An 11,498-nucleotide genomic window follows, 5' to 3' on the forward strand; every position below is an offset into this window, starting at 1 on the left:
TTTCTCTAAAAAAGTACAAGATACTTTTTTCTGCTTATCCCAAACTGTTTTTGCTTCTCGTCAAAAATACTTTCTTTTTCTTGTAAAAGCTTGACCAAACACTTTAACTTTTGAAAAAAAAAATACTTTTTTCTTAAAAAATATCTTTTAGGATTGAAGAAGCTTAGCCAAAATAGGCTATTAGTCCTTCTGAGTTTGATACTTCGGTAAATTATTTTCAATTAAACATCATCAAGTGTTTTTAATTTTCTACAAGAATTTAAAAAAAATCTCAAAAAACACACGGAGAAGTCTTTTTCCATTTTTTTGCAAACAAACGCAGGAAAGTAGCAGCCCCCTGTTTCCTAAAACCCCCAGCCTCCTACAGTGAAAAAACCTTAAACCCTACAAAGGCATCTTTCCCCTTTGTTCAATTTCCATTAATCACTTTCACTCTCTAATGGCGTCTGTAAGAAACAAAGTAAACCCACTTCTGATACCGTACGTCCTCACATGGCGAAGATTCGGCTTCCGTACAATTTGCAGCAGTCGTATTGGCTTCGCGCCGTCCACGTCACCATCATTCGCCGATGCAGATACTCCTCCTGTCGCTGGCAAGAAGATTCTGGAAACATTCGCCGAAGAATTCGAGATTGGATCACGCAAAATTACTCTAGAAACTGGAAAAATTGCGAGGTTTGCTAATGGTTCTGTAGTTTTAGCCATGGATGAGACTAAGGTCCTCTCAACTGTCGCTTCATCTAAAGGCGATGCAGCTCGTGACTTTTTGCCTCTTACAGTATGTTCACCACATTTCTGCATTAAAATAAAACCTTATTATTCTTTACATTGTGTAACTTGAAGGCACTTAAAATGTGCAAAATCATATAAATGGCAAAGACAGACCTTTTTTTATTTATTTGGAAAAGCCAAAGATAAGCTCAAAATTTTAAATGTGCATACTCATATATCTAGGGCAGGATATCCAGCATTTTCTGATTAAATTTTTGGGAGGTAACATTTTGGCATTTCACCTGATGAAAGTTAAAGAAGCAAACTTTATGGTTGTAATTGAAACCTTTTGATGACAAAGTATATACAAAGACTTGTAGGAGTTTCTGCTGCTTGCATGTAATGTTGGAGAAGCGAAATATGTAGCATTTCATTCTAGAAGTTGAGCTGCAGCAAGGCATATTGGTGATACCAGTGTTGTTAAAGGCTTGCTTAAAGCGCACTTAAGCCCTGCAACTCGGTGAACCCTAGGTTGTTGGCTTTGCCTTGCTTAATGGCGCTTTAGTTTAGCCGTCAGGTGCTAAGGAGGTCAAACAACAATAGATGGCTTATGGTTTGGTAATAATTGGCGCTGCACATTATATAGTACTTATGGCTTCAACATCTAAGGGCAGATTAGGCGTGTTTCCCTTTTTCTTGTTTTCCCTCTCTTCCATGCACTTTGTACCTTCTCTGTTTTCTTATTGATTGATACTTGTAAATAAGTATTCTGAACCTCTGTTCATTATGTGGCCGTGAGTGCTGATAATGTTTGCTTCTCTTAGGTTGATTACCAAGAGAAACAATTTGCTCAAGGTGTTATTCCTACAACATACATGAGGAGAGAGGGTGCTCCAAAAGAACGTGAACTTTTATGTGGTCGTCTTATTGATCGACCCATTAGACCACTTTTTCCATCTGGATTTTACCATGAAGTGCAGGTAAAACTGTCATCTTCTCATTGCAATGAACTTGATAATAATTGTTCATTGAAGTCTATAACCTTCTCTGACTCACATTACTTCTTTTCTCCCCAGGTAATGGCAAGTGTTCTTTCGTCGGACGGGAAACAAGATCCAGATGTAATGGCAGCTAATGCATCATCTGCTGCTCTAATGTTATCGGATATTCCTTGGGGTGGGCCAATTGGAGTAATACGTATTGGAAGGATTTCTGGTCAATTTGTTGTAAATCCAAGCATGGATGAGGTAATATCGTATATTAGATGGCATTGTTAGAATAAATTTATTACGTTTAACACTTTTCGATTTCAGCAAGTCGACTTTCATTCTGGTGGCGGTTATGACTTTGACATCTTGAGAACTTAAGGGTTCAACTTTAGCATGAATTTTTCTTTTAGGGAAGTCTGCAATTATACTATTAGAAACCGGGCCAAGTTATTTGAGATTTTCAAAACAGTTTTTATCAGGAGTAGAACTTATGTTTTATCTTCAGTTAACCTTGATATCCTGGTGCGTAACATAGTTTAAAATGATCTCTTTATAACTTTAGATGAGAAGATGTCAGATACTAAGATGCATACACATGTATACAGTGTTAACTTTCAGCCTTCACCGCTGAATGCAAAACCAAGTGGAAAACCAGGGATTTGCTGGATTCAATTTTTCCTTGTCCTTGAAAGAGAAGTAACATGATTTTTGGCCCCCAGGGCTTAGTTCAAGAGGCAAAGGTTGAGGGACTTGTGAGTTAGGTCATAGGTTCGAGTCTCGCACAATGCGAACTAAGTCTGGTATTTAAGTAGGGAAGGGTAGAAGGAAGGCCCATTATCCCTGAGTTTCGAAGGCTGCAGTTGGTCTTAAGCGTTGGTCCTAGACAGATACCTCTGTCATAAAAAAAGAAAGAAGTAACATGATTCTTAAAGTCATTGATATGGAGAAAAGAGGACGACTCTCATATGTGGTGCCTCATGTGATATTGCATGTTTGTCATAGGGAACAAGCATGGTAACAGACATAATAATTAAAAAAAAAAGGCATGATAGCGCACATAAGCTTTTCAAAAAAATATATATTGGTGTTGTCTAGGTCAACTTACATGCACCTTGACTAATTCACCAGTATTCTTTTACCTCCCATCATAGGTACCGGGACCTTATAAAAAAGGTTGAGGCAACTGCTTCGACAGATTGGAAAAAATCACATAGCATTGTTTTACCTCTATTAGGGTTTGTACCCTGGTCTCCCCTAGTCTATTCGAACTTCATTGATAGTTAAGCCAAGTCCTTGGGCGCCATACCTAGTTACACTCTAATGGCAGATGGTTAAATTAAGTGTAAAAATTTGGAGCTTTGGGATCTCGTGCCGAGGTTGTAGCTACTCGATTACGTAGCCACTGCTGGGTGTCAACAGTGGAGTATTAGCTTTTCCTAGAATTTGCATACTAGGCATATCACATCTTTTCCATAGTATTAAGAAGAACGCCATAGTAAGAGAATAAAATGAAAAGCCACTTGGCAACTCCAACTACCAATGTGCCTTATGGCAGTTGCTATAATTGATGCCAATTATGTTGACCAGTAGTTGTAGTCCTGTGCCTTTATTGAAGTCTTCATATTGGATGTCATGCAGCTTAGCATCAGTGATCTAAACTTGGTATATGCATGTACGAGGGATAAAACTTTGATGATAGATGTCCAAGCTCGTGAAATTTCTGAGAAGGATTTGGAAGCTGCTTTGAGACTTGCTCATCCAGAGGTGAGATATTCCTGGCTATCAATTTGTTACTGCACCATTACTCCAAACCAGTAATGCTGATTTTTGAATATTCAGGCTGTTAAGTATCTTGACCCTCAAATTAGACTCGCAGCTAAAGCTGGTAAGCAGAAGAAAGAGTATAAGCTTTCTATGGTATCTGAAAGAACATTTGAGAAAATTGAGAATTTGGCCAAAGAACCTATAGAAGCTGTTTTTACAGACCCTACTTACGGAAAGGTTCGTGTTTTCTTACTACAAGATGAATTTGGGGACTTCACTGTTTTTCACTATTCATGCTATATATCTACTGGTAATGACAGCAGGGACCTTATTTCCATCTCATTAAATATTATGTTTCCCATTGTTATTTAGTTTGAGCGTGGGGAAGCTTTAGAAAAGATCACACAGGATGTTAAAAGAACCCTTGAGGAAGAAGGTGATGAAGAAGGCTTAAAAATTCTACCGAAGACAGTTGATACAGTGAGGAAGCAGGTATGCTTGTCGAGGCTGAAGTTTATCATTTGTGCTTCCAATTGTAAGGTTTTATTTTTACATCTTCAACGGACAGCAGAATTTTGTTTCTTCTTTTTCTGTTGTTGATTGCAGAGGAGCACATATTTGATCTTTTTCAAAATCATGTGTATTTCCTTAATGATAGATTGATAGTAGGTTGCATGTATTTTGGATTATAATTCCGTTAGCAAACATGGTCATATTCTTAATAAAGACTGGAATACTTCATTTAGGGTCATTTAGTTTAACACCAGCATATCCCAAGATTATCCTGGATAGCCAATCCCACCTTCTATATGGGATAATTTAAACCAATATTTGGGTATAAAAATAATATTGATTTTAGCTAATACCTTCAACCATAGACGGGATAAATTTAATCCCAAAATTTATACCGGGATAACAACCTAATCCCTTGAACCAAACTGCCACTGCATTGTAAGTAATATTTTTTTGGGCATCTTTGTACATCTTACTTATGCTTAAGTTCTGACTTTAATATCACTTCGTGATGGTAACATCCTCAAGTTTCTGACAACATCAGGTTGTTCGCAGAAGGATCATTTCAGAAGGGCTTAGAGTGGATGGAAGGCGTCTTGACGAAGTTCGGCCTTTGTACTGTGAAGCTGGTAATTTACCTGTACTGCATGGGTCTGCACTCTTTTCAAGAGGGGATACTCAGGTTAGTATGTTCAGTTTTCACTAAGAACACAGGATGTACTATAATTTAGGGTTATTGTCACATGCAAATATGCAATCTTGTTGCCATTCATTTTCCCTTATGGGATGTTTATACAGGTCCTTTGCACTGTTACCCTTGGAGCCCCTGGGGATGCTCAACATCTGGATTCGCTGGTCGGGCCTTCAAGCAAGCGATTCATGCTTCATTATAGCTTTCCACCGTTTTGTACGAATGAAGTTGGCAAGCGAGCTGGCCTGAATAGGCGTGAAGTTGGTCATGGTAAGCTATTTGGTTCTCAGGTCTATAATATGGTCTTGGTAAGCTATTTGGTTCTCAGGTTTATAGTATGTTCTGCTCCTGAGCTTAGTGAAAGCTGTAGATGGACCTTAATACTAGAATGCCAATTTGCAGCTATAATCAACCTCAATATGTGGAAATGGTTATGCCGTTTTGTATCTACAAGACCACGAGGGAAGAGAGATGTTAATGATGTATTCTCTTCCATTTTCCCACTAGCCTTATTTTTTTTCTTGTTTTATTGTTGTTTCCTTATTTCATGTAAAAACCAAATACTGGTTAAAGGAAAAAGGAGAGAAGATCCTATTCTTCTCTCTCTTCAAGATCCTAAAGTAGGGGCAGGATTGCATGCATTTTTCTTATGTGTTTGGTCAATAAATATTGATATTATCTGGTATAACTTGTTCTAGTTTTGGAATCTCTCTCCATTTGATCATCTTTTGGGTTTCTTGATCTTTCTGTTCATTTTGTACGAGCTCCAAAAAGTATAAAAGGTGAAAGCGCAATTGTTGTAGACCAGACTTACCTACCTTGCTCCTTTCAGAAATCATGCTTGATGATGCTTAACTCAAAAGGTGATCTAACTCTTTGGTCACAAATTCTTGTGGCCTCGTATGTGATGAGTCTTGTCACGTAGCTAGCTTATAGACATTTTTGTGCATGGTCAGGAACCAGTAGTTAGAGTTCTGGTTTTGTTCATAATCACCCAATTTAATCGGCTTTCGAAGTTGGGCAGCCATTTGATGATAAATCTGCTCTTCATCAAATTTATGTTCATGTTACTTTTTTTTCTATCATGATAGCATCACCAGGGTAATTTGTGACAATCATTTTCTTGATACTGGATGTTTAATCTTCTCCAGGCACTCTTGCTGAAAAGGCTCTTCTTGCCGTATTGCCTCCTGAAGATGATTTTCCATACACAGTCCGTATCAATTCTGAAGTCATGGCATCTGATGGCTCAACATCTATGGCAACTGTGTGTGGGGGTAATTTCTCAATTTGGTTGATCTCGATGCCAATCAGACGTTTTCACACTTCCATTGTGCAATACTGATGATGAAATTCTGAGTGGACAAATACTCAGCAGAATTCTCTGATCTAAAGATGTCTTTTAAGTTATAGTTCAGAATGCAAATGTCATGATTGCTGTTTGTCTGGTTGATGCAGGCAGCATGGCTTTGATGGATTCTGGCATTCCACTAAGAGAGCATGTAGCAGGTTTGTCGGTGGGGCTTGTCAGTGAAGTTGACCCGTCAACTGGTGAAATCAAGGATTATCGTATATTAACTGATATTCTGGTGAGGACTGTGTTTCAATCTTTTGCATGCTTGCCTTAGCTCTGTGAAGTTCAGTGAATGGGACAAACAGAAGGGAAAAGGAAGCATTTATTAAATACTAAGATTTCTAACAACGCACTAAATAAACAAACTACTTTTTAGTGAATATCCTCAAAGGGACAAAGAAACAAACAAATAAGATTTGGTAAATATCCTGTAAGCTATCAACAAGATAGTACTTTTTAGTGAATATCTTCAAGATAGTAACCTGCAATTCAAATAGTAACTCAACATTCCTCCAAATCAAATATCAGCCGCTGGAGCAAGACCAATTTAATTGGTCACTGTGGGTATGTGCTTCAAAGTTGTGAAATCATCCAGTCACTGAAGGACAAGGTTTTAAGATGTGTACCTACTATTCAACCAACATTCCCTTGCATGCTTAATGCTTGTAATATGAAACTCTAGACTTTTTATTGTGACCTTTTATTTCCTTTTGGATTTCACCAAATTCTTACGAGAAGTGCTGCTCTTCTTTCTTTTGGTAGAAATGCAGACTGTGGAGTGCACTGTTGCGTGTCTCCATTTGTTTCGTGTTCTAGCTTGGTCTTGTGTGTTTATGCAGCTCTTTGACTTGCTGAAGCTCTCAGTCTGTACCTTGTCTTTCTACTAATGCGCTACTTGCGCTGTCATTAGATTTCACTTCATACCAGAATTTTATGCTCATAAAACCTTGAGGTCACTGAAACTGCAATTCTTGTAGACATAGTTATTGGCTTCAAAGCTTTACTTATCTGATCACCACTTATGTAGTTTACATTACTGCTCTTCCTCTGACTTTATTGGTTTAAGTTGGATCCTACTTTTCTTTTGGCTAAGGCTGGTCTCCATCCTTCTCTCAAGTTTGATGTGAGTTTTACTTACTTGATCAAGTAACTTTCTAGGGTCTGGAAGATCATCTGGGTGACATAGATTTTAAAATTGCTGGCACCCATAATGGAATAACTGCAATACAATTAGATATAAAACCTGCTGGAATTCCTTTGGATATCGTATGTGAGTGTCTAGATCCTGCACATAAAGGGAGGCTTCAAATCCTTGAGCATATGGAACGCGAGATAAGTGCTCCACGTATTCAGGATGACAGATATTCTCCTCGGCTAGGTAAGTAGCTTCTTCCCCATCATTGATTTTGGATTTCTCTAAACTCTTTGTTTCCACTTCATTTAACATGTCTCTTTTGCTAATATTTTGATAACTGCTTCAATACAGTAACGTTGAAATACAGCAATGACGCCCTTCGTCGTTTGATTGGTCCTGTTGGTGCTTTGAAGAGGAAAATTGAAGAAGAAACAGGTGCAGTCAACACTTTGCATTAGAGTTATCTGTTATCTTTACCTGGTTATTTTGATTTTTGGGTGATCTTTGACATGAGGAATTGGCTAATAATATATTTCCTCCTGCCTCTCTTGCTTATGAGCATTGATATAGTTCTAATGTTAATACTGTGCTTGACTTTTTAAGTAGAATTTTCTTCCCTACAAACTTGTTGCGGAAATATTAATTTTGGCTTTAACGAACTGAATGTGAATGTGAGCTAGTTTTTCGTTACTTCATGTTGCTTATCCACATTATCACTTTGCCTTGTTAAGTTTCAATGGATGCGCACACAAAGACACACACGTAGAGACATATAATGCATGTCTTACGGCATTGCATTTGCATATGTAAACACTTTGTGATGGTGTTCTTTCCAAGGTGCAGCTATTGTTAACTTCTCCAGCTGATTCCTTTATCACTTTTAAGATTTGTATTGATTTCTCCTTGCTGATTCATATTGTAGGTGCACGGATCTCGGTTAGTGATGGAACACTTACCATTGTTGCAAAAAATCAGTCAGTGATGGAGAAAGTACAGGAGAAGGTAATTCCACTGCATGTTCATTTAGTGAAAAAACTGCCTCTTGTTTTAGCATGTAAGTTGTTAGAGATTGAGCACAATCTTGTAACTGAAGTAAGTAGAACAGCTAAGACAGAATGGTGAATTAGTAATAGAAAGGTTTGTTGTGAATGTTTCCCATGTCCTATAGATGTTTCAAAACCTTGTTTTTCACTTTCCTTTGGCTTCACAATCCTTGAAAAGTTTCTGAGCCAACTAATTTCATCCTTTTATAATTTATTTCTGACAGGTTGATTTCATTATTGGGCGTGAAATTGAGATTGGAGGCATATATAAAGGTATTGTTACGTCTGTTAAAGAATACGGTGCCTTTGTGGAGTTCAATGGTGGACAACAAGGCCTCTTACATATCTCAGAATTGTCACACGAACCGGTAGGCTCTCTCTTATATGCACTAGGGTTAAGGATGAGTTACACAAGTTCAGTCCTGTTGGTTTACAGATTTTTGGGTTGAAATTAACACTTTGTACTGGTAACCTAGTAACCTGCAAAATATTAGATTTATTTTGGATGGACCGTAGTGAGCCTATGTTTCTTTTGATTTTGGGTGATGACTACTCTTTTAGGGTAATGGATCAAAATTTTGTAATGTCAAGTATCTTAGCAGTTGGAAAAAGAAAAGTATCTTAGCAGTTTAATAGTTAATGCTTTTTTGATCTTGCTCAGTCATAATGCCCACTCTACAAAAGTCGATATTACCGTACTAATTGCTCACTCCTACTATGCAAATAGAGATTGAGTATTTGCAAAAAATAATCATGATCTTCTTCTGAGATAGTATATCATTGCTTTCAAGCACAAATTTATAATTTTTCTTTTAAAATTTGAAATTAACTGGACTATATATTGCTTGCAGTCTGCTGCGGTTCCTCACAAATTGTTTAATTCAGCAAATGTAATGTCTATATATGTAAAAATTGTGTAAGTCATGCATAATTATAGTTTGTAAAGCCACGGTAAAAACATAAGTTGAATAGTTTATACTGTCCTTGTTGTACTTGAGGAACAAGGTCAGAGGCATGAAGGTTTAGGCTAGATTGACTACTCCTGACATGTTATTGTTTTGTGATTAATTTGTGTCTTTTTACTATTAGGTTTCCCGAGTTTCAGATGTGGTATCTGTGGGAAAGCAACTTTCTTTAATGTGTATAGGGCAGGACGTTCGCGGTAATATTAAGTTATCACTAAAAGCTACCCTGCCTAGACCTAAATCCAAGACAGACATTTCTGTTGATGAACCTGTTGCTCCTACTAGTCCAGAGGTTAATGTTTGGGCTGCCATTGAGGATGTATCCAATGAGCAAGAAAAAGAAGTTGCTAATGCGGGACCTGAAACTAGTGAATCAACTGTAAAGTCAGCTACACCAGCAGTTCTAATCCGAAGTGCTGTCGAGTGTGATGAGGAGGAAAAAAGTGCTGGTCTAAATTCAAAAGGTGATAATGGATCTAAAAGTGCTTCTAAATCTGATCAGAAATCAAGGATGTCATCGTCTTTTTTAGAATCTAGTTTTTCTTCAAGAAATGCCAAGTCCAAAAGAAGAAAGGATGCTATTCTTGACCTACTAAGTGACGATGAAAGTGAGCAGAAACATACTTCTGAAGTAGGCCTGCATTCTAAAATTGGGTCAGATAAGAATGATGCTACGACTGAGACCCCTATGACTGCAAATAAACTAAAGCTTGGTATGAAAGTAACAGCAAAGGTGCATCAAATTCGTGCCCTCGGTTTGGTGCTTGATTTGGGTGGTGGAATTCGGGGAATGTATCGTTTTGAGGTATGTTTGACCTTACTGTCTTAAAGTTTCTCTACTGTTTTGAACTTTCTACAGCAACTCTGCTTTATGTGAAATGCCTTATTTGCAAGTTGGGGTCAAAATATTTGCTATATTTTCTTAATTTTATGTTTCTATTGGTGAGCATTGCTTGCTTCCCCTCTTTTCCTTGTTTAGCCCTCTGATATTCTCAAAAGCCGTAACAAATGGTCCCAGTAGGTTTTATTTTGCATTGCACCACTTTTAGATGTTCAATGAGATATTTCTTATTTTAACTGCTGAATATGCGGTGCAGCCTGGTGCGAAGAGGGACTTCGAGGTGGGTGATGAGCTGCGGGTGAAGTGTTCAAGTTTTTCAACGAAAGGGGTTCCAGTATTGTCTTTGGTGAAAGAAGAGTAATGTAAGGCTATTCCAAAGTAAAAGTTACTGGTGAAAGAAGAGTAATGTAAGGCTATTCCAAAGTAAAAGCATAAAACTGCAGGCTGTAAAAATCTCAGCTAACAAAAATACTGACAGGAAATCACAAGACATTGATGTTTGTGTACTCTGTTTCAAGAGCCTGCATTTCTCAGAGCACGTTGCAGATCGTTGCGATGAGTTGGATCATGAGAATAAACAAAACAGAAAGCCTCCTAAAACGCGGTAGTCTCCTGAACAAGGTTGTTCCAAGCCCTTCACCTCTGGTCAGGGGCGGAGGTAGAGTGCAGGAGGCGTGTTTGGCCGAACTCAGTAACTTTTGTTCAAACCACGTAGTTGTCTTAAAAATTCATTGAATATGTACAATTTGTTAATTTAGAACCCAGTAACTTAAAGAGATTACGATTCTGAACCATAAGATTCAAATTCTGGTTCCGTCTCTGCCTCTGGTCGGCTGTAGTTGTGTGACTTTGCGTCACAAATAGTTTCAAATTGTTTAGTTGGTGCGAACTGAGCGTCAATGTAAATCATTCTTTCATAGCTCTTTCTATATTAAGTTATACTATGGTAAAAATAATTAAACAACCATAGTAAAAATTTGTTTCACTTGTTAGTCTCACTCTTCTTCAACTAAACTAGTAATGATATAATATAGGTTGTTTTAAAGTTTTTCAAACCATGGATGGTATGAAATTGAATAAGAAAAGTTATGGAAGGCTGCTGTATTTATATTCACGGCATAATAATAACCTTTGATAGAAATTTGACAAATGTTGCTAATCAAATCCCAGTAATTTTGGAGATTTAAAAACGAGAAACGTGAACATGTTTTGCTCAAGTATGTTGAAATTAGGGGGAGGAAAAGGAAGTTTGATTAGTTTAGTATGATTACTCTAAACTTTTCAGTTTCACATCAATTTTCCTCACCTGGCTATTAGTGGTGGATTTACTTAAATTGGTTATGCCACCTGTCTTGTGTCAACATGGTTTGTGACTTTATGTTGTTACTTTTGTATTTTCTTTTCCCCGTTAAAAAGTAATGTTAATAATGAAAAAAAGAGACCCCAATGGCCATCACTAAAAAAAAGAAAAAAGAAAAAAGAAAAAAAAGGG

General features: G+C 37.4%; 1 protein-coding gene across 1 annotated transcript; it reads left to right on the plus strand.

The window, feature by feature from the left end:
• Positions 1 to 297: 297 nt before the first annotated feature.
• Positions 298 to 10,811, plus strand: LOC107816939 (polyribonucleotide nucleotidyltransferase 2, mitochondrial). Its single transcript, XM_016642686.2, has 16 exons — positions 298 to 778; positions 1,536 to 1,691; positions 1,788 to 1,958; positions 3,339 to 3,464; positions 3,540 to 3,701; positions 3,837 to 3,956; positions 4,522 to 4,659; positions 4,776 to 4,938; positions 5,820 to 5,945; positions 6,127 to 6,257; positions 7,181 to 7,400; positions 7,509 to 7,592; positions 8,080 to 8,159; positions 8,425 to 8,568; positions 9,290 to 9,970; positions 10,263 to 10,811. The coding sequence occupies exons 1-16, from the start codon at positions 440 to 442 to the stop codon at positions 10,365 to 10,367; spliced, it is 2,946 nt and encodes a 981-aa protein (XP_016498172.1). The 5' UTR covers positions 298 to 439; the 3' UTR covers positions 10,368 to 10,811.
• Positions 10,812 to 11,498: the final 687 nt, after the last annotated feature.

The sequence above is a fragment of the Nicotiana tabacum genome, chromosome 3 (assembly GCF_000715075.1).
Source record: "Nicotiana tabacum cultivar K326 chromosome 3, ASM71507v2, whole genome shotgun sequence".
NCBI lineage: Eukaryota > Viridiplantae > Streptophyta > Magnoliopsida > Solanales > Solanaceae > Nicotiana > Nicotiana tabacum.